Below are 23,456 nucleotides of genomic sequence, written 5' to 3' on the forward strand. Positions count from 1 at the left end.
ATATATTACTGTGCATTACATTTCTATATAAAACATTTGTCTGGGCCCAAAGTTTATACACTGTATATTTTTTCCCCTAGATCTTCTTTATGAATATATTTTCCCATTTTTTTTAATGGTCCTTTGACTTTGTTTACAACTAAGGATTTCCTTTTTGATTTCACAGGCATGTTTTTAAAAAGTAAATAAATCTACAAACTGCAGGGGAATACATTGCAGTTCTTTCCTCCTTTCTCCTATTGTAAACCAAAGTGATCCAGTTGCAGTCTCATTAGAAGAGAAATCCACAGAGCGAAACAAACCACCTTTGACTTTCACGATTAAGATGCAGATAATAAGAGACTACTTCAGCAGCAGTCAGCATGGATCACATATTCACTGCTGTAGTGCCATCACTTCCAGTTACCCAGAAATTAGGGCTCGATGGCCTAAATTTAAGGTTTGTGTTAGTGATCAATAAATTCTACATCTGTAAATTGTTTTGTGAAATGGTTAATTTTCTTTTTCCTCTCTCACCACTTACCCCCCAGCGCAATGCTCAGTGTAGATGCGCAGCCTTAATTGGTTTAGTTGCAAGAAGATAATCTTTTTTTCCCCCTTTCTTGCTGTTGCCTGTTAGCTTAAAGGCTTTTTAGCTGAAGGTTGATAATTATCACTGAGAAGAAACTAGCACATCAGGAGTTCATTTTCCATCTTAGCACTTGTGGCGCTCCTTTGAACTCCTCGCGCCAAACCCGTGTTCCCACTCTGTCACTTTCCTCCCTCCATCATAAAAAGGTCTCAGCAGCCGGCGGCTCCAGCCTTTGCTGGCGGGCAGAAGGCATTGCTTCTCCCGAGCGCTCCTCCAGCATGGACAAATTGCACGAGACGTTGATAAACATGGAAGATGCTTTGGGTTCGGAACACTCCGTCTGCTTATCATCCTGGGACTGGAAAAGCTCCTCTGGCTCTTTCGAGCTGCACCCCATCTCGCCCCCACACAGCTTGTCCCCGACGCCCTCCTTCGAATCCTACTCCTCATCCCCTTGCCCGGCAGCGGCGGAGACCCCCTACGGGAGTGGAGGCAGCAGCCTGGTGGGATACAGCCTGGTGGACTTCCCTCCTGCCTACCTGCCCAGCCCCGGGCAGGCGCGGCTGCCCAAGGGCACCAAGGTGAGGATGTCTGCCCAGCGCCGGAGGAAGGCCAGCGAGCGGGAGAAGCTGCGGATGAGGACCCTGGCCGACGCGCTCCACACGCTGCGCAACTACCTGCCCCCCATCTACAGCCAGAGGGGACAGCCCCTCACCAAAATACAGACCCTGAAGTACACCATCAAGTACATCAGTGAACTCACGGAGCTCCTCAACAGCGTCAAGCGGGTGTAGATCCCACCTGGAGCACCTGCCCTGGCACGCTCAGGGTCTTTGCAAACAAAAAAACATCAACATTTCTTCCTCATCAGAGCACGGTTGTGAGAGGAGGATGGTGCGAGGGAGGGAGAGCAAGGGCCACCATTGTACATGGGATGCTGGAAGGTGATGTAGGATTGCCTGTAAACCTGAGCTGCAGATTGCCGAGACAGAAGTCTTGCTATTTGCTTTTTTTCATGTCTTTTTTTTTTTTTTAAATAAGCTTTTGAAAAATATTAAACCTAGTCCGATACAGAAGTGAAAAAAAAAAAGCCAACTGATCTTCCTAGGATTTACATATCACTGTTCTGATCTTGTTTTATAAGGACAATAGTAAATCCATAGGTGTTGAACTGAATTTCAAAAAAGTAATTGGCAATAACATTGTAAGAATACTAAGTGTATTGGTTTGTAGGCACTTTAATACTAGAATGAGGAAGAACATGTATAGTTATTCCAAGTATTGTCTATTTATCCACGTTTCCAGTGTACCTAAAAATCAAGAAACTAAGTATTAGTGAGAACATCTTTGTGTGTAAACAATAAATAAATGTGTCATAGTCTGTATCCTGTATTATATATCTGATTGATAGATAAGTAAAATCTAGTGATGACTGCTAAATATTGGAAACTAAATATAAGCAAGCTGATATTTTGTATAGCTAAATTGCTAAGTCCTCTCTTCTTTATTAATATATACAGAAGCATATAATATTTCTGTATTTAATGTGTAAAACCCCCCTTCTTCAATGCTGATAAATGCTGGAAGACATTTACACATCAAAAATATTGAACAAATAAGATTAGGATGAGTTATCATCCTACCTACTGACATGAAATAAATTAATTCAGGTTTTACAAAGATGCGGTTTTATTCTCAAGGTGTACTGAAACCCAGGACTCTTTTTTTCTTTCCCTCTTTCTGTTTGTTTGGAAGGAAATCAGCACAATTATCTTTGTCTGTTTTTTCCTCTAAGGATCAGCTTAAGCTGATTCAGTACTCTTCTCACGTGGTATGTGTATATTGGGGCAATCAGCATGAAATTCAGCACTGTCTCAGGAAAGCAGCTACACTCAAATCTACACAGGTAGCACTGTCATTGATGTAACTAAATTTAAGCATATCCCATATGCTTCTGTTTTAATTTAACTCATGCTAGATTTCTGTTTTAATTTAACATATACTAGATTTCTTACAACCTTTAGTGTTTTGGCAAGAATATAAGTAGAATAATTTTTAAAGCCATATAAAATTGTCAAGTTAGAGAAAATTTGATGCACATATGAGATGGCAACCCTAATGTCAGCACAGCTGATCCAGATTTGAGCAGATAAAGAGTCACATAGACAAGGTCAGTCTGGATCTATTTTGCAAGGGATCAAACCAGCACATTGCCCATGGGATCTTGCACAGAACAATAACTGAGAGACTGATCCCGTCTTATCTCAAATTTTCTCATTGTTACTGGTACCTGCTCACTCGTGCTGGCAAACCATCAGCAGATGCCCAGAAAGACAGCCCTGTCACTCTGTGATGTTATTTAAAGATGATCATCATTCACAGGTATAGTGGTTGGATATATTGTCTCTGCTTGGGAAGACTTTTAACCTTGTTCCTTAAATATTCCACAGCTGAAACTACTAGTAGTGACTATGCTCTCCAGCTCTTCAGCTACAGAAGCCTATAGGGTCATGGTTAAAGCAGAGAAACACCAAATTAAAAGAATCTGCTTTCTTTGCTATTTTATTTATGACCTTGGCTGGTCATCCAGCACTGCTGCCTCAGTTTACCTATCTGCAAACCAAGACTGATAATAGTGGCCTCAGAAAGCTGCTGGTCACAAAGCTAAGTGATGCTGCATGCAGAAAGAGTGTCCCGGAGGAGGTACCCTGCAGATTTGAGGTGGCTCAGTCAGCATTTCCCACCACCCCACCGAAAGTGGCAAGTGAAGGCCCCAATGGGCTGTAACCTGTTGGATGCCTGGGGAGTTCCTTTGTCTCCTTGCAGAACTAAGGTGGAGCAACAGCTCTAGGTAACCCCAAAGGCAAGGTTGTGAGTCTCAGAAGAACATTGTACTGCCTCTCTGTCAGTGACCTAGACCTTGTCTGTGTCTGTTCCCTGGCCCAAGCATTCTAGGGGCTGCTGTTCCAGGCTCCAGCATTACAGTGCTGTATCTAAACTGACCTTAGGGAATGAGCTGCACTGTCACTCCCTGTGTGGCAACAGGACCAAAGCCCATATCCCAGATAGAGTTAGTTTACTAGACTGTGTTGTACTTATGCACCATTTAGTTTGTTTGTTTCCCTTTCAGGGGATCTCTCCTTCCACCTGTGTGGGGGAGTGGGAGTGACGTAAGTGTATGTGTAGGAGGCAGAGGGAAGTTTAGTACGTGCCTGTGAGCAAGATCTCCCAGGATCTGCCACATTTGTTGCTTCCCTCCCCAAAAGAAATTTTTGCTCTGCCTGACATAGTGTATCTCTATAAGCTCCACCTTTGTACTTCTTCCCCTTGGCATGGACATTTCACTGGTCCAGAGAAAAAAATCTGAATTATTGTATTCATGGTATAAGAAGGTACAAATCCCGCTGCTATTAAATGTTCTATTTTATTGTTTTTCAACAAAATTTAATACAGTTAAGGTTCATCTTCTTTGTCCTTTAGGTCCAGGAGTTTAGGATATCTAATTGATATGTAAGAGATTAAGTTAAGTTCCCCACTTACAATTATTTCTAATTTTCAGAACTGTAAGGTTCCTAAAGCTACATTGAAATATAACAGCGACACCACAATAATCCATAGAAGTTAGGCAAAAAAAGTGGAAATCCAGTCTGAAAAATTTTCACAGGTCACAGAAGTAGAGGATATCTCTCACATACAAGCATTCTCTTTCAACATGATTTTTTAAAAATGTGCCTGGAAATAAAGCTAAAGGAGCTGAAAGATCATGACTGAGAAATTAAATTACACTCTGCCTAACGGATAGAGTTGTTTCCCATACTAAAAAGATATAGGAGAGTGAACTGGAGTCAGTCCTACACAATTAAAGTAACCCTTCTGTCCCCAGGAGCTTTCCCTTTTGCAGGTTAACATGTCATTGAAATTCCTTACTCACTTGGAGAGCAATATATGACTACTAAAAAAGAAACCATCACCACTGAAACATAGTTTTCTACTGCATTCAGTCTTTTCTTACAAGAAATTGGTACATGAAATCATACCCCACGAATAGCCATGAAGATGAAAGGACAGTCTTAAAATGCAAAAGAGAAAAGGGGTAGAGTACATTATAAGATCTTGTACAAAAACTAATTAATTGAAATGGATTTTAGAATCTCATGAAAAGCCTCAAGATACAGAAAACTGGCAATTTGAACTATTAGGCTTCACTCTTAGTTTAGTGATGAGATTATGACCATCCTGTTGCTCCCAGAGCTAGTTGCTGCACACAAGTAGATATTTTTTGCCTTTTAAACAGGTATTTCCAGACCTTAAAACATACGTTTTGCACTGAGCCAGAGAGAAACAGCCCAGAAGCAAGCTGAGGGCAAGAGAAATGAGCAAGAGACACCAAATCATAGGTGAGATGACTGGATCCCACCAGCTGTTTTCCTGAGCAGTTCCTCATGTGCAGAGCTATGCCCTTGCCTCCTTTCTGGGTGAATTACTGAGGGGCTCCAGGTGTAACTGCAGAGACAGAGTGCTAAAAGTTTCAGCAGCCAGGGAAAAAGAGGGATTTCAGCCCCACACCCACCCTACCCCTTTTATTAGTTAAGAAAAAGGCATGGCAGAGCAGGCAGTTACATATAATGGATTTTATATCAGTTAACTCCTTTGGTGCCAAGAGTCAAGCAGTTGGTGGTGCTGGAGGGAGCAGTTGCTGCTCTCAGTGATATGAGAAAAGGCTCCAGATTTCTTCCTCTACCTCAGGGACCAGAAGCTGTTCTGGTGCAGGTGAAAATACACGATGCTGCTTTCTTTAGAAGGAGGAACAGCAATGGATAGGAGGAGGTCTAGCAGGTAGGGTATTAGCACAAAATTCGGGAGACTAGTACAGCTTCACACTGCAGAGCATGCTTTCCACCTGAATCCAGGAGCATGACAACTTCTCTACCCACCCTGGATAAATGATGCAGCAGTGTGTTGCCTACCAGCAGCACTAATACCTAGACACAGACTCTGAAGCTGGCAAGCAGGCCAAATTCCCTTTGAGGGGGAAGAGTAAGTACCTTGGAGAGAATATTCTCCCCAGTTAAAGGATCACACGTGGAAGGAGCTCCCTGGGCAAGCCCTGGCTCTGTAAGCCACAGAACTCACCCCCAGCCCCCAAAGCAGAGGGGAGCCTGGGGCTGCCCGAACACAGAGTTCTTTGAAATTCTATGCTGAGGAACACCATGTAGGTGCCAAGAGGTTTTATGGTGACACATTTGGGCTGCACATAGGTGTGCTTGGGGCAAAGAAAACCTCCTGCAAATGTGTTTCATCCAATGCCTTGGGAGAGCTGCTTATCTGGTAGCTGCCACAGCTCCACATCCCCTCTGACTAGGGAGGCCAGGAGCCATCTCCTCCAGCTCTGCCTGGCAGTAGCTAAAAAAATACCCCACAGGAATACACATACACCTCAGCTTGTAAGGAGCCAATATCTGACTGTTACTCCCCCACTTTTCTGCCATGCAACCACAAATGCTATTATTGCATTTAACAGACAGGAAACCCAATTGTGACAAGAAGTGACAGATCCCACTAGAGCAGCCTGTTTATAATATGCTATAGAATCAAGTCCATCTGAATCTCCTCCCTGATCAAGTCCCTGACTTTTTGCTTCTTTACACACCAACATGAGCCCAGCCTTGCTCTATTACACTACTTGGTGTCATGATAAGGAGAAGGGTTCAGCTTACTTATGCTTTAGAGCATTTCTTTCAAAGCACATGCCCTTCTGGCATTCTAACTAACACTGTTTAGGTGTTTCTGGACTCACATGCACAAATAAAAGTAGAAATTATATGGGGGAAACTAGTTGAAGACTCCAACTTGTGGCAGAAGCCAAAACTTGAACATAAGCTTCCCAAATCACTCAACCATTGTCAGAACATATTTTCCTCTGGAAAGAGGTGCATTGCATTTACTGAAGACATGGTGATTTCAAAGAAAAAGCAAAGGAATATGCAAAAAAGAAGAAAATTAATTGGACCAGAAAAAGTAAATGCCAGTTTTCTTAGTTTTTCAGCATTAATAGTAAGTTGTTGCTGCTTTAAATCACCAAAGCAGTAGAGTTTTAAAATAGTAGCCATGTCATTGAATGTAGACTATAGTAAAGATGAGATCTCTACTTTTCTGTCAGTGACAAGATATAATAAGGTTACTTGTAGCAGTGACTTATCAACATTTATTTGAAATGGAAATAACTATCTGCAGTACATTTCTGTTATTGTTCCTATTTAACTGTAAAAACAAATCACACCATACTTCTCTTTTCCCTTATACTTTTATCATTCACCTGTTGAAATTGAAGACGACATTAAGCATAAACAAAGAAGATTGATCTGCTTTCAACTCGTGTTAATAGGGATATAAAAATAACATGCCAAATACCAGGGGAAAAGCATGTGGTCATAAAATATCCACTTAAAAGGCAAAGAGGTGTTGACAAAACACTTGATTTTTTTTTTATATATATATAACCAGGAAGGCAGTTCCTGAATTTTAGTATAAACAGACACCTCTGAGGTAGAGAGAGTATTACCATCATGACTTTAAAAGATTTTACTGATAGTCAAATGGATTCTGTGTCTCTCACACATTATTGGAAAAATCTGACAAGAAGTTTTAAAAAAATCCTAGTACAACCATGGAGGGAAATGTCCTTGAATTTTCCCATATATCAAAAAGTTTAATAGATAAGATCACCCTTCACACATCTCGTTTTTTAAATTGCACTAAACAAAGGTTTTAGAAGAGCTGAACAGTAGGGCCACAGTGTACCTGTGTATCACCTTGGATGAAAATAAATGAAAGTGCCTTAGACGAGATTGTAAATACCAGATTTCTATTACTGAGTGATGTTGTCCTTTATTCTTGGTTTGAAGAAAGGGATTGCAAACCCAGGAAGCCACAACTGAAACAGAGTTAACAGTACTGAAACAGGCTGCCCAACTGCATACTTGGTTCTCACAGCAGTCTCTAGTTGATATATTTTGCCCCACACAGAGCTGTAAGAGAGGAGAAGGTGGCTCAGGCTGCCTGGGGCAGCCTACATTGTGTGTAGCCTCCTCTATGGAAAAACAGTCTTGATGCAGAGCTATGGCCTTGATATGTCCTCATCATGAAGCTCACACACATTTTTCCAGAAATGACAGTAACACATCTACTACAGATGTGCTTAGCAGGCAACTGGAAGACAAACAACACTTACAAATATATATACTGTAATTATAGCACAAACTGTTTAGTGAGATCTCCATACAGGTATTGCAGCAACAGAGATACAATCTTTTCAACACAATGCTTTCTCACAAAGCGCAAATAGATTCACGAAATAGTTTCTTGCTCAAGTTAACCCTTACAGAAATTCCCCGTAGTATAATTCTCTTTAATACGAAGTTAAAAAGCAGACACCCATTATTGTCTATTTAGCCTAAGGGATAATGATTCATGCTAAGCAATATCTTTCCTTAGAATAGGAAAATAAAATATTGTATCTGAACTGTTTTCATACCACTGTTCAGATGCAAAGAAGAAACGAAGAAATTTTTCTCCCATTAAAAAAGAGACAGGAAAATCTGACAGGAGCTCATGAGCATCATGTTCTCAAGGTAAGGAAGAATCCTTAACACTTTGCAGATAGTGGTAATGATAGTACACAGATTCTATTACAAGTCTTTACTAAAAGCTTGTTTTCGTGTAGGTTGGTTGACAGCATACTCAGCTAAGCAGTCACTGATGCTACCTGTGAGCAATTTTACTCCACCTAGGGAAGGCAACTTGACATTGCAGAGCCACAACACTCCTGCAAGATTCGGTTTATGGCTTTTCTGTCAACAGCCACTACAGAATCAAGTATGTTCATCCCCGTCTTGCTCCAAAAAAACTGCTTTCACTTACTGACATTAAGCTCTCTGCAATCCTTTGTTCATACTGAAGCTTAAAAAAAAAAAAAAAAAAAGCTCAAAGTGATTTACAATTAACTTCACACCTGCTGCCACCTTTCTCCCCCTACCCCAAACCAGATGATTCCAACTGCAAAGTGACAGAAGTTTTGGACATGTTAGCTGAGCAGACTAGGTCAGATGCAAGTCACACAAAAGACTAAGAGTTTAATGCTGTAGAGGAACAGAGGAGAGCAACACACAACCTAAATACAAAGTTACATCCAATACTGGTTAGCAGACCATTTTCTCAGTAGACACTGCCAGTGTATTTTCCCATCAGATGCTGTTGAAATTATTTGATTTGTGAATCTGAGCAGCAGGCTGTGCTCACTTAGGTCACCTAATTGCACCTTCACAAAAATAAGTTCTTCTTTAGTCTCTGTCAGAAGTCAGTGCAATCACCTGAAGGGAGAAGAGAATTACACAGAACTCTCACATTACAACAGCAGTATGCCTGGTGTTTCAGTAGTGTAATTTAAGATTGATGCCTACCTATGCTAGTTGTTTTCCTTTCTAAAAAGCACTGCTCCAGATGACACTTGTCCATGCAGATGTGGTTCTGCACTGCGGACTGATGAGACATTTCAGCTTTTAATTCTCTGTACAGCAGAGACTGTCATCTGACACAGCTCATGAGAGCACATGCCATACTGCTGAGCAAAGTGACTTGAGAAGTGCCTGCTTTCTTACCAAGTCTGTGTTTCCCAGGATTGCATCTCCTTGGACAAAGAAAGTCTGAAGGCTGTTGCTTTGCATTGCAGATCACCACAGTGCAGTGGAAATACAGCTACAAGACAAGAATATTCAGATCATGTTTAGGGAAGTCTTATTTGGCATTCCATGTGTATTGACCCCAAAGGATACAAAGGTTGTGGGAAGGGTGGGGTTTGCCTGTTCTCCCAGGCAACTAAGAAAAAGACAAAGGGAAAATGGCCTCAAGTTGTACCAGGAGTGGTTCAGGTTGTATATTAGGAAAATTTTTTTCACTGAAAGAGTGGTTAAGCATTGGAACAGGCTCCCCAGGGAAGTGGTGGGGTCACTATACCTGGGAGGGTTCAAAAAATGAGTAGATGTGGCACTCCACAATATGGTTTAGTGGGCATGATGGTATTCAGTCAGTGGTTGGACTTGAAGAGCTTAGAGGTCTTTTCCAACCTAAATGATTCTATAATTCTGTTCTATGAACTGAACACTTAAGTGGCTGGCCTTTATTCACTCCTCTTAGTATGTTATGCCTTTAAGGAGATGGCCAATAGCCCCAGGCACACCTGGCCACCCAAGGGCTTACATAGCATTGACTGCAGGTACCACTCCAGGCTCACCTATTGGGACTGCCAACAGCTCATAACAGAACACAGAGACATCTCACCTGCTCTTGTAACAGAGTTGAGTTCTGTACAAAGGTGAACATCCTCACTTCAAATCTCTTTAGGTGTTGAGGAAATTCTACTCTGAGACTATAATTAACTTCATGGAAGACAGTTCTGTAGGAGTCTTTGTTGTTTTCACACCTTTTTGGGAAAGTGAAAGAAAATGTGCTTAATCTAAACCTTCAACTAGATCTTTAAACACAGCAAGGAGGTGAGATACCAGGGACCTTCCTTCTGTTTGCCTTGACCCATAGGGGAATGGATAGAACCTCCCCAGCTCATGATTCCTGTTTTTGGCCACAGTCAGGGGTATTTCTTGTTCTTTATTTCCAGCTGAAAGCTGTTAGCTAGAAGCGCTTCTGGCCACCTCCATGACCTGCTGCCACCAGAAGGCACATCCACTGTGCTGACACCAACACAGGCCCCATGGCCTAGCAGCCACTGCCCATCAGGGCAGAACAATGCATCCAAGCTGACTTCTATCCTCTTCCCCTTTCCTCCCACCTAAAGTACAGGACTTTGTACTGAACGGTTACCAAACAGAGGAGGGAATCCCTCTTTACCCATTTATAAGGATGAGCCACTGTGGAAGGCTGTCCTGGCTTTGGGAGTTTGTAGCCCAACAGTCATCCAGGTTGAGGTCCAGTCTTGCATCTTTAGGCTGGAGTAGTTCAACTTCAAAATACAGTGCCTCTCTCAAGTATTTTACCACAGGATATTCTGATTCCTGGTAGTGTTCTGAATAGGATTTCTCTAAAAGAGAGCATTGATAGAGTTCTGTTTTTGCAGAGGAAATATTCAGAAACTTTCTGCTTCACTCTTGTTTTCATCACCATTTACTCTGGCACAGTAATACAAAATTTGGGACAACAAATCGAAATAGAATGACAGAAAAGTAAAATCCAGCAATGAAAGCAAAAATCAACTGTTTTCTTTGGCATTGAGGATCCCCAATTGAGACATTCCTGCTGCAAAAATCCATTAGATTAAGATGCTCATTCAAAACTGTCTTGGTAAAGGCACTGAGAAGGGAAAAACAGTAAAAAAAATTCATCAAGGCCACTCCAGTCAGGGCAAACATTTGGTTAAGGCTTCAGTCAGCCCTTTCTCTATTATAGGTATTATTTTACAGCAGTATTGCATGTAGCTTCTTTCTCTGGCACAGATTGCAACTACTTTGGTCAGTGCTGAGCCACCTTAGTAACACTTAGGAAATGACAGGAGAGAGAAGCTGACATCACAGACACTACATAAAACTCATATCATGCCCAGACCAAGCAGGAAAAACCATACATGCATCAGTGATGCTAGGTCTGTTCCACTACAGTTATTTGGCCGTTTATCTGCATTCTGGAATGGAAAACCTCTGTTAGAGGCCTTAAAAAGGTTTTCACCTGATCCTTTAAGATATTCAAAATAGTCCCAGGCAACCTGTTCTAGGTGGCCCTGCTTGAGCAGAGTGGATAGATAAGATCACCTTCAGGTCCCTTCCAACTTCAGCCATTCAGTGACTTTGTATAGTCTAATTGCAAATGTTACCTTTAAAGAGCTTCAGAGAAAGAGCGAGGGAGCCAAACCCTGGCTTAACATGAGGCAGTGGGTTCTTCTTAGATTCGTATCGGACATCAACAGCCTGCTTGACTGCATATGAGCAGATAAATTTCAGCCTGAGAGAAGAGGTTTAACATTAGATTTTTACAACCAAAATAACACCTACAACCTTCTTCTAGGGAATGACACCTACTGGTATACTGGTGTATCATTGCCAGGTCTGAAATAGAGTACCTCATTCTCATATGTCATAGTTGTGCTGTTGAACTGAAAAGATACACATCATTATAAACAGGACAATCCCATTAGAGTTTACTTTGTGTTTGACACAATATCAACATCCTTTCACTTGACTGGCAGATTGCACTGAGCAGAGAACACTTAGAAATGGTCAGACCAGCCAACAGCCTTATGTTTACTGAACTAAAGTTGACCATAGCAAACAGATATGCCATAGTCAAGAAGAAAGATTATTAGCTCGAATATGACATAACACCCCTGAAGGGGAGTACTTAAGGCCTGAGAAAAGGATCAGCTGTTGCTGTTCACTGAATCAGTGTATAGAATGAGATACAACACTGCAGAAACAAGCTGCTTTTATGATGACCTGAATTTGAGTGTGTTCTGATCTTATGTTATTTTGTCTGTTTTTTATGTATACAGTACATAGGTGTAGCAACAGTGCCCACACTAGTCTTTGTCCACACAGTCATTAGCAACACCTAAACAGCTTCTACAAGGCATATGAGTATATCTCAACAGCATAAACTTGCATTCAAGTCCCCTACTAAACAACTCAGGGCATCAAACTGAAGGCTAGTTTCAGAAAGCACCTATGACCTTGAAAAGCTTTTTTTTTTTCCAAATGAGAACTTCTGCCCAACTGAATTTAGTACTCTTGGAGAGAGAGCATAGATGTACTGCTTAGCAAAAAGTCAGCTGTGACTGTCTCACAGCTTCTACTCAACTCTGAACCTCTGCCCATTCTATCAATAACCCCATTCCAGTGCAGAATAAACTTCATGTGACTAAACCCTTACCTTTCTAATTGTTCCACAAGTGTTCACATTGAACTTGAAGGTTGCAGTCTTCTCTGTCACTAGACTGGGTTTGCACTGTCTGTCCCTCAAGACAAGCAGACTAATGTCCAAGTCTGCAATACCTACCATTTTTATTGCAGTAATAGTCACAGTGCCATTGGGCAGGCATTCTGAAAGAGAAATCTACATTTTCACACAAATCAGTACCCAAACTCGTTTTGTAGTCTAACAATACAGAGATTCTTCACAGATTTTCCAGTAAGTTCTTTGGCAGCTCACAAGGACCTCTTACCCTCTTTCAAAAGGGTTTTTCTACCCAATATTCAGGACATTTAATACTAATGAGTAACTTTATAATGACTAATTTATATGCTGATTCTCCCCATGCCCCACCAAAAACCCCATCTCATTCAACTCTCAAAAGAGCCACAAAAACCCTGTAAAAAAAGCTTGATGATGTTGGAGGTGAGGGGAAGTAAAGTTTCCCTTCTCCTTCCTCTGCTCCCATACCAGGTAGGATAGTCACTACAATCTGTAATTTGACTTGCCTCATCGCATATTAATTGGTAGGAGATCTGACAGCCAAATAGAGTGCCATACAAGCATAAGCCCTAAAAACATTTCAGACTACTTGACTTAGTTTTGGAACTCAAATAACATTAATAGCTAATCCCCAAAATGCTATTACGTATTAGCTCTGAAGGTGAAAATCTGCAGGAAACTGAGAAGTCCCTCCTATTAGCCAAGGTGATGCCATCCTTCAAGGTTAAGTAGAGTGAAGCTTTTATTCCAGAAGTATGAAAGCCCTAGAGACGACAATCACAGGTTAAACAAGAGAATAAAGACACGCTGTTCAACTAAAGCATTCAAAAACTGAGAGGGCAGGTTATCACAAGGCAAAGGTAATGGTGCTTGAGCAAAGACAAATTCTCAGAACATGTTTTTTTTCTTGTCTATTTCTGCCAGCGTTAACCAAAGGAAATTAAAGTGTTCTTCCAAGGGCAGAAAATAATTCTCCATTATTCCTTTGAAGTTTATCTCAAAGGGAAGTTTTATTTCACCTTCAAAGACATACTGTATCATGTTGATATCTCACAGCTAGAGCATGCCTTTTAATTGCCACATGCTGGAACCCTTACCTCATAGTTCACATGGGGAGAAAGGAAAGGGACAGAGATTGCCAGGTGAGTGCCATTGTCCCTCAGACTGTAGTTGTACATCTGTGCTGCCTCTGGGGTCAGGTGCCAGTCTGAGATGAAGGGTAGCCAGTTTTGGTCCACATTCCCACGAGTGATAACAAGATGAAGGTTCCTCCCATCACAAAATCCTCTCACACTGGGCAGTACTGTAAGAGGGCCAAGAGTCAGCCAGCATGCTAGCTGTGATCACTTTATCACAGCTATTTGGGACTGACAGTAGCCCAGTTAACAGCAGGTTGGTACACTTTTGCCCAAGTTCCACTAAGTTTACCTGCATCTCTCACAGCTGACACTGTTATGACTGGGACAGTGAAGGTCTCCCTTGATGGACGGGTAATGAATGCAAGTGTGACATTCAGGGTGTATGCTCTCATGTTGTCTCTCATGTACTAGGAAAATCATATTTAGACATGAAAAATCACCAAGTGATATCACCATCTCTATAACCATGATATGGCACAGTGTGTTAGTACACACCTCTTTCTTAATGCTTGGTGCATCAAGTGGGACTTGTATTATGTATGCTTTGCTTCCATTAGAATATCTGGTCCTGTATATTATATATCCATGCTGAACAGCTTGAGGTACAGCAAGAGTTACTCCCTCAATGGTTAAGTTCATAAGCTCCACATCTGGGAGGAATGTTCCCACTGTCACATTCATTAACCTTGTGCTCAGATTTGAGTCTGAAAAGGAAAATAACAATAAGCTCTTAAGAGTACCAAAATCTTGAGTAAATTCAATGTTCAGCTACTTACTGTTGGTTATAGCAAGTTCTACTTGTTCAAATGGTGTTTCTATTTCCTTGATGATAGTATGTTTAGTTAGTCCCCATTTGTTGTCTTCCCACTGGTGTTCCAGGAACAGGTTGATGGTGTATTTTGCCCCAAGCTGTCCACTGCTCACAGAAGTCTAGAATTTCAAACCAGCACCCTTTAGTATGGCATGATTTTACATAAAGTTATATTGAAGTGTCTCAAGGTCAGCTAAAGGCATAGCTCCAAGCAATTGCTCTTCTCTGCTCAGGAATCATGAACTCTTGTATCCCTGGGAGTTTAGATTATCTCAGAATACTCAGAAGATTTCCATTGGAAAACTGCCTTCCACTCCCAAGTTTCAAAGCAGCAGGGACCTATTTCACAGTGAAAGGGCTTCTCCTGCAACTTCCTTGGAACTTCAGTTGTTATATTTGCCCAGAACTCAGTTCACTCCAAACAACTAGACTTAGATGTACAGTTTCAGCCCATCCTAATATCACACGGTCTACTGGACAAATGGGTTGTTCCCATTCTCTTAAGTGGTCTGTGTAAAATACAACAGAAGCCATTGCATGCTTTACAGTCCAGTTAGGACTGTCTCCAAGGAGTACAACATCAGGACTAATAGGTGAAAGCTCTGTGTTAGCCCGAGGAAAGAGACAAATCAATAGTTCTGTGTAGGATTGTGTCCATCTGTGTTTGCAAGGAAAGAAATTCTTCATAAAGTGGTGCATACAAAAGCTATCTTTGGTCAGGGCTTCTGGAGTTTTTAATAAACCCTTTGTTCTCCCTCATGCCCATCCTTCATTTGAAAGGAAGGAGATGAAGAATTATTCCTCCTCAAAAAACAAACAAACAAACCCAGAAACAACGAAAAAAACCCCAAAAGCCAGAATGTTGCTTGCCCAGTACCTAATGTAAGTCACTAACCTTATAATAGCCCCCTTCTGCACCTATTGGAATCTTCATGATAATTGCATTTAAGTCATTCGATAACACATATTTCCTGGAAGCCATTTCTTTAGCAGAGAGTTTGTGTAGATCCACACCAGCTTCCACAAGCACGTCCTTAAAGCTAGTTGCTCCAGCAGAGAGCGGTGGAAAATACTTTGGAACAGTCCAGGTGATTGTTTTGTTAGTGTAGTCCCCACCACCTTAGGGACAAGATATGAAAGCTGTCAGCTCATTACTCTAGTTTTAAGCCTTTCCCTGCACATTTCAGCACTGGAGAAGGGTACCACATTTCTTACCTACAGGACATGCCACAGTAGTGTCCACCATCAGGATCATCCATCGATGTTTATAAAATGTACTGGATCTCACCACAGAAAAGTTAATTCCCTGATCCTGTAGGAAGAGATCTGGTTGGCCCTGCACAGCCTGACAGTTTGCTGGGCCAGAAGGAGTATAACAACCTCAATCAGCTGAACTTGTGCAGCAGTGTGTGGTATTCTCAGCACAACCCTGGTGTCTGTGGTGTTGAGTCCATAACCTGCACTCCAGGCATCACTCACAAGCAGAGCCTTTTTTTCTTCTGGCTGATGAAATACTATTTGCCATATCGAGGCTTCTTCTGCTTTTGCCTACCAGAGAAATTCATCAATAGTTTAAACATGATGTTCAAAGCAACAGATTTACTATATCAAATTATTTATTATATTGAACTACCCAGCAATTTTGTTGCCTTTAAATACTCCTAGTGGGATACCCCTCCAGCTTTACCCCCCCACACACACATACCAAAGACTTTCCATGTGAAGAGCAACAGATTAATTGCACTGCAGCATTGCAAAGACAGGGTCCAAGAAGAAAAAGCCTCTCCACAGTTCTCTTCTGGGTCATGGGTTATTAAAGACAGTTTTTGTTGCACAGTCTCTTACCTGGGGAAGACTTTATTTCTTCCTTGGAGACACAGTCTACAGCTGCCTATATTTCTAACCTATACAAATATACTAAAACCACTTGGTACAGAAGTTTTCCTCTTCCTATTTAAGTACTTTTTGAAAGGACATTTTGTATTGTGTGGTTATAAAATAGAGGAATGGTTGTGCCAGAGGTAGCACTAGCTTTCACGAGGAAGAAAACCTGTAGTTTTACTTCTGGAAAGATGAGACTCCAGTCCTCAGGTGCATCTCGAATGAAGTCTTTTATAGGCTGTGGAACCTCCTTCCTGACAGAAACCTGAAGGAAAAGAGCATCTGTAAGGGGTTTGCTGATAGCACTTGTTTCCTTGTCTTCAACATCCTACGAGTTGTTTTCAATAGAAACCACCACTTCCTAGATGGAGAAGTCTGCTTGATTTCAGTTTCTTTTTATTTTCTGCCTGTATTCTAATTTCTATTAGTTAAGACCAAGAGTTTTTTCTTGACTCCCATGTCCTCTTCCAAGAGGAGTCTATTTCCACTTCTGCATTCCTCTTCAGCAAATTCAGCAGCTAAATTTCCTTCAGAAAGTATACATGGAGTTGTTGAGGCAATATTTAGTGAGTTCAATCCATTAGCTTAACCATTTGCATACCATTTCATGACTTTATTAGCTATTAGGGCTCACAAGTAGGCTATACAAGCATAATATAAATGCATCACTAAACTCAAGCAGCATGCTGTTCATTCACTAGTGATCTGTTCATGGTGGAGCAGTCTGAAGCTGATTAGATGCTAGGAATATGTATTGGAAAGAAAATCCATGAGAGTATCTTACAGTACTTACTTTTAGTACTTTCTCATAAGTACTTACCTCCATGTAGTTACGTTCACATACTAACTCTCTCAAACTCCACGGACCATAATGGCAACTTGCACTTTTCAGATGAGATGTAGCATTTTTCATATCAGCAGTATGAGATGCTTTGATTTGTATAGTTACTGTAAATACATCTTTCTGCATGGACAAGGAGAAGATTTGCTCGTTACTCTGATTTTTTCCTAGTTAGGTACTGCCTACCCTCATGACCTAAAAGTAAATTGTAAAACTCACCCGCCAGCCTCAGTAGAAAAGCACTACTCCATAGCAAAGCATTATCACTTTCAACTTAACTCCATAAGATATATGCATATAGCTGTACAGCTACACAGCAACAAAAATACTTTGGGCAGCACCTTTGTCCTTTTGTGAGGCCCAGAATTGGATAACAAAACTCCAAACAAACAAACCAACCAAAAATCAAACCAAACCCCCAACAACAACAAAATCAACCAAACCTAGACTATAGCTGATTTTATGACATAGTAGCAATGAGCCAGCAAAACAAAATAGCCTAAGCTTGAGTTTTTACCCTGAGCTGTCTCAGACACTAAACAATATTAGGGCAGAGTGCAACACAGCTGCCAGACAGAACTCTCTATTCCAAAAGAAAACAGTTGCCCTTCAAGGGCATGTGATATACTCCATGTGATCATCTGTAGGTCATCCAAAAGTCAGTACCACTGAATATACTTAGATCTCTGGATAAATTTGAAGAGAATTCAATAATTTTCTGCTAATAGATGTTCAGGACATTATGACACTTCGATTAATGCCTATCAATAATTTTGTCATCTTTCACATAAAGGTCATATACAACAGCACTATGGTCCAAGTGTTTATAACAGACTTACCTCTAAGTGAGAATGGCAGCTTGCTGCAGAAGCACGAAACTCAATGCTACTCCAACTGCTGTAAGTTACTGTATAGCCACACTGTGCTGCCATGGCCTCATCCAGCTCCCAGGCTATGCCAGACTGATCTGTGGGCAATTAGTGAAGAGTTGTATTAACATGTATAACTTCTGCTCTGCAAACTCCTCAAGCAACCTGCCCTTGCCCCAGAGTTCAGCTGAACCTGCTCTCATACAGCCCAGCTGCATATCCTGGGCTCAGAGAAACGCAAAGAGAGCTGAGACAAAGTCTATAGAAAGAAAGGTAAAATTATAGACATGCTAGGACAGGGAGCACTTGAAGCTCAAGGACTGAAGATGGAAAAAACCCAAACGAACCGAAACCACCAACATGAAAAGATTAAATCCTAAAGGGGCAAACCCCACAGTAATCTCAGAACAGTCAGTTAGGTCATCAGTGTCAAAGCTGTCAGGATTGACAGACGACAACCTAGCAACACCAGGAGGTGACCTGTGGCTGGCACAGGTCCATGTTTTTCTGCCTGCCTGGCCAGCAGAGTTTTCAGGAGACAATCTACCAGGACGATGAACAGCTTGGATTTTTTTAGTCTATCAAATTCTCTTTGTGATTTTGAGCTTTTTATCGTTTTGTGTTTTAGTTGTTTTGGGATTTTTTTCTTCCAAAAATAATTGCTTTATGCTTTTAAGATGTATATAATCACGGCTGCAGTGTCTTTGTATATGAATGAAGGTGCCTGAACAAAGAAAATATTTCAAACGTTTTTTGAGAAAAGTTTAACATTCTAGAAAACTGGATGTTATGGATTATACATAATTAGACAGATAATTGGTATGGAGAACTGGTTCAAGGCCACATTTACATTTTGTACATATAATATCTTAGAGCAGGTGTTTATAGCCTAGAAGCTATCTCACTGTGCCCTTTCAGGGCATTCTGTGGCACTTTTCACTTGCTGACTACTAAGCCCATACCTAGAGGGCCCAGCTAATTTTTCTTAAATTTCATTAAGTATTTATTTGGCTCCACCAAGCTGTAAGCCAAGAAGGTGAAAAGCCACTAATGCAAAAGTCAGTAATGTAGTGCCAGCTCCAAGTAGTGAATTTTCCAAATAGTATGTGCTGTTATTGGAGAACTTCAGGAAGGAAATACACTGGCATTGATATGCCTAGAAACTATTGTGCACATTTTAATTTGAGTTCAAAAATGGCAATACCAAGTCTACTCACGGCTAAGTTATCACAGAACAAGTCTACGGGATAGGTTATACAGAAATCAAGGTATCATTTGGCTTTACTTAAAAAAAGGTCCAACCTACTAAATCCTATGACATTAAAATAATCTGGGGGATTCTAGTATAGAAGGACCTCAGAGAACTTTAAACATTTCACCAGGTGTAATTCCCTCTCCAAGTTCTTCTATATCAACTTACCAACAACAGAAAAAGATAAGTATTTGTCCTCAAAGTATTCTGCACTCAGTGTTATCCGCAGAAGGTTCCCCAAGCACTCCACTCTCATGGGTCCTGCATTCAACGCATAAAAAGGCTGGTATGTAGGGGATTGAAAATACGATACAAACAAATCTACTGCTTCCCAGATTGCTCTATAAAGTCAGTGTTGTGACAGTCATACACCAGCATCTCTGGTCAGGAAGTGATAGAGATTGTGTTTATACTGGCAATAATTCCAGGAGAAAAGCTAGCCCCGAAATTAGTATCCTAGTAGTAACTGTGCCTGATCATCTACCAATGCTACCTGCAACAGTCAGTCAGTCATGGAAACAGGATTTTGGAACAGGGTCAAAAAGGTACTAGATTGGCTGCCCCAATCTGAACACCTTAAATTAAATAAAACAGAATATGAAAGTCCCACACACTCCTGAAAAGAAAAAACCCCAACCCCTAAACCAAAGAATCTCAATAAAAAAAAAAAAACCAAACCAAAACAAAACCACAAACAAATCACTAAACAACAAGCAAAAAAACCCCAACAAAAACCCCTCCACCTCTACACATCTATTCACAAGAGGAGCCACAAGTCAGTCTGCGTAGGAAGCAGCCACATCAGCTGTCCATTAGCCTACTCTGGACACTTGCCCAAGTACCAGTACCAGAAGCCAGCTCCTCATACTGGGAAAAGGCCACACAGGAGCAAAGAAGATGTCTTAAGAAGCTCCAGTCCCAAGCCACGACCACAGCACAAACAAGGCTACAGCTCTCAAACCCCTTAGAGGCAGGAAGTAAGTATTCAGTACATGTTACTGGAGTCAGGAAGGTAGAAGCATTTGCTTAATATGGCAATATATAAACCTAAAGAGTGTCCACAAGTAGAACCCTGCATGTTTGGAACTTCTCAGGGAAATGCACAAGTAAAGCTGCCACAAGAGCTTCAGACTCTTCAGAAACACGCACATAAACACATATATCACCTATGCAAAAGCCTGGAAACTGATGTGAAATCAGTTTATAGCAGCATTACCTGGTCTGTCTTGGGTCCATACTTCAGAGATGAATATACCTATTAGTAGCAATCTGTAAAAGAAGACAGGGATTAGCAGCAGCTTCAGCTGTGACAACAGCTTGCTTAGAAAGATCTAGTCTGAATCTTATACTAGTATGATGTTTAGAGCAACAGCTGTAGACTCAGAAATCAGAAAAAGGGATTTTCATAGTCACATCTAGAAAAGGTAAGACCATTTATGTTTAGCAGCCATAGAGTTCTCACCTCTGCACCAGCCTCAGCTTCATTGTGCATTTGCTCAGCATCTATTTGTGGGCTTTTTTCCTTTATAGTCCCAAACAAAAATCACCTTTGTGATTTGAAGCTTTGCATAGAAATCAAAACCCTTCTGACTTCTCAACCTTGGTTTAAATAAAAAGGCTGCCACCTTTATACTCACGAAACTCCTCAGCTGTTTGCCCTCCTAATTATGAACCTCTAATTCACATCACCTGATTATTGGCTTTACTGATTAAATCTGCTCCTATTTTGGTCCCTAGGTCTCCCTATTTTTATGGTTGCCAGTTCCTAACTATCAGGTTTTTAAGGGATAGGATAATTGGTGTTGTTGTGGTAAATCATGAGGTAATCCACTGTTTTGGAGTTACTGTGCTACATCCTGTGTGGTGGGTTGACCCTGGCTGGGTGGCAGGTGTTCACTAAAGCCTCTCTGTCACTGCCCTTCTGAGCTGGACAGTGGAGGAAAAATATAAGGCAAGACTCATGGGTTGAGATAAGGACAGGGAGAGATCACTCACCAACGACTGCTGTGGGCAAAACAGACTTGACTTGGGGAAATTAGCTTAATTTATTGCCAATCAAATCAACGGAGGATAATGAAACATAAAAACTAGATCTTAAAATCACCTTCCCCTCATCCCTCCCTTCTTCCTGGACTCAACTTCACTCCCAGTTTCTCTCTCTCGTCCCCATCAGCAGCATAGAGGTACAGAGAATGAGAGCTGTGGTGGATTCATCAGATGTTGTCTCTCTGCTCCTCCTTCTTCAGGGGAGGACTCCTCACACTCTTCCACTGCTCCAGTGTGGGGTCTCTTCCATAGGAGACAGTCCTCCATGAACTTCTCCAACATGAGTCCTTCCCATGGGCTGCAATTCTTCACAAACTGCTCCAACGTGGATCTCTTTCCACGGGATGCAGTCCTTCAGGCACAGACTGCTCCAGCATGGGATGCCTACAGGGTCACAAGTTCCACCAGCAACCCTTCTCCAGCAAGGGCTCCTCTCTCCATGGTCCACAGTTCCTGCCAGGAGCCTACTCCAGTGTGGGCTTCCTGTGAGGTCACTGCCTCCTTTGGGCATGAACCTGCCCCAGGCTGCAGGTGGATCTCTGTGACCCCCTTGACCTCCATGAGCTGCAGGGGCACAGCTGCCTCACCAAGGTCTGTACCACGGGCTGCAGGGGAATCTCTGCTCTGGTGCCTGGGGCACCTCCTGCCTCTCCTTCTGCACTGACCTTGGGGTCTGCAGGGTTGTTGATCTCACATACTCTCACTCCTCTCTTGTGGCTGCACTTGCATAGGGTTTTTTCCCCCTTCTTAACTTTGTTATCCCAGAGGCACTTACCACCATCACTGACAGGCTCGGCCTTGGCCAGTGGTGGGTCCATCCTGGCTGGCACTGGCTCTGCCGGACATGGGGGAAGCCAAGCTTCTGGCAACTTCGCACAGAAGCCACCAGAGGGGCTGTAGCCCCTCTGCTACGAAAGCCTTGTCACTCAAACCCAATACACTCTGTCTCCTCTGTGGAGGATTTTGCATAGCCTTCCCTGGACAGCTGAAGTCTGCCAGAGGCAAATGCATAAAATGCAGTTTTAAGGCAATTGGATTAACAAAATAGGAAAGGAACTGTTAAACTTTAAAGTAAGATGTCTAAATTAACAGTAAAAGGGAATACAGTTGGAGATTGATGGGTGTCACAAACTAAATGAAGAACTCTCTTATTAGGTGATCTGTGGGACACCTAGAGCAGAAATCCTCCTCAAATTTGGAGGAAATTAACCCAAGAACTGCAGAGAAGTGAATTTGACCACAAGCAGATCTGAGAAAAAGACCCTGCCTTTGCCACATGCTGAAGGCAGAGAAGTTATACCTTTGGCCCTGAGCCCAGATCAGTGATGGTTTCTCACCATCAGCATGAGTGCACTCTGGTCATCATAAATGATGTGTGGGAGTGTAATGTTCCTGGAGCTGCTAAGCTGAGCTGCTGCTGGTCAGAAGGTGGCCAGTTACAGAGTGAGCACAGGGGTTAGTGTGGTCTCCATTCACATTGTCTATAAGTGCTGAGCACTATTGGTGTGTAATTATGGCCACATCAACAGCATAGCTGCAATGTTGTTTATGTAATAAAGAGTACTAGGATTCAGTATTCCTTCTGTTGGTCATAATTCAGTTCAGCTGTCATTTTCTCAAACCCTTTAATTTCCTTTTTTTTTTTTTTTTTTTGTGCATGCATCTATTTTGTAGAAGCTTTACCAAGATTTAAGGAATATTTATGTCAAGTTGCCCCAGGTGAGGTTTAGATTGGATATCAGGAAAAATTAGTCCACCGAAAGAGTTGCCAAATATTGGAACAGGCTGCCCAGAGAAGTGGTTGAGTCACCATCCCTGGAGGTATTTTAAAAGGACATAGATGTGGCACTTAAGGACATGGTTTAGTGATGGACTTGTCAGTGCAGAGTTAATGGTTGGACTCGATGATCTGAGAGGTTTTTTCCAACCCAAATAATTCCATGATTCTGTGACTCTATGTCAGCATATGCTGTTCTTCTGTTAGAAACACCTTTGCCAAGAGAAGCTTGGCAGCAATTTCTAAGGAGTGCTCAGAATTGCCCACATCCCTCTCTCACTATATATTTGCTATCGAGA

General features: G+C 41.7%; 2 protein-coding genes across 2 annotated transcripts; one reads left to right on the forward strand and one right to left on the reverse strand.

Moving 5' to 3' along the window:
- The first annotated feature begins 849 nt into the window (after positions 1-849).
- Positions 850-1,365, forward strand: MSGN1 (mesogenin 1). The gene has a single exon (XM_032684097.1). It carries the CDS (start codon positions 850-852, stop codon positions 1,363-1,365), a length of 516 nt encoding a protein of 171 aa, XP_032539988.1.
- A 7,555-nt stretch (positions 1,366-8,920) lies between these two features.
- LOC116784067 lies at positions 8,921-21,490 on the reverse strand. Its single transcript, XM_032682246.1, has 21 exons — positions 21,439-21,490; positions 20,551-20,603; positions 19,503-19,595; positions 18,053-18,180; positions 17,193-17,336; positions 16,554-16,637; positions 15,872-16,039; positions 15,707-15,803; positions 15,387-15,610; positions 14,457-14,610; positions 14,176-14,384; positions 13,970-14,087; positions 13,639-13,844; positions 13,188-13,305; positions 12,500-12,669; positions 11,653-11,726; positions 11,448-11,575; positions 10,472-10,661; positions 9,908-10,049; positions 9,229-9,325; positions 8,921-8,940 (listed from the first exon to the last, which is right to left on the reverse strand). Exons 1-21 carry the CDS (start codon positions 21,447-21,449, stop codon positions 8,921-8,923), a joined length of 2,628 nt encoding a protein of 875 aa, XP_032538137.1. The 5' UTR covers positions 21,450-21,490.
- Between the last annotated feature and the right edge of the window lie 1,966 nt (positions 21,491-23,456).

This window comes from Chiroxiphia lanceolata, chromosome 3 (assembly GCF_009829145.1).
Source record: "Chiroxiphia lanceolata isolate bChiLan1 chromosome 3, bChiLan1.pri, whole genome shotgun sequence".
Taxonomy (NCBI): Eukaryota; Metazoa; Chordata; class Aves; order Passeriformes; family Pipridae; genus Chiroxiphia; species Chiroxiphia lanceolata.

Bases quoted from the DNA above. Each gene is read 5' to 3' on its own strand.
- MSGN1 (XM_032684097.1), top strand. From the start codon at position 850: ATGGACAAATTGCACGAGACGTTGATAAACATGGAAGATGCTTTGGGT.
- LOC116784067 (XM_032682246.1), bottom strand. The intron at 16,040-16,553 runs GTAAAACTACAG...TTTCTCTGGTAG, and splicing joins GGAGTCTCATCTTTCCAGAA to GCAAAAGCAGAAGAAGCCTC. The intron at 14,385-14,456 runs GTAAGTAGCTGA...TTTCCTTTTCAG, and splicing joins AGAACTTGCTATAACCAACA to ACTCAAATCTGAGCACAAGG.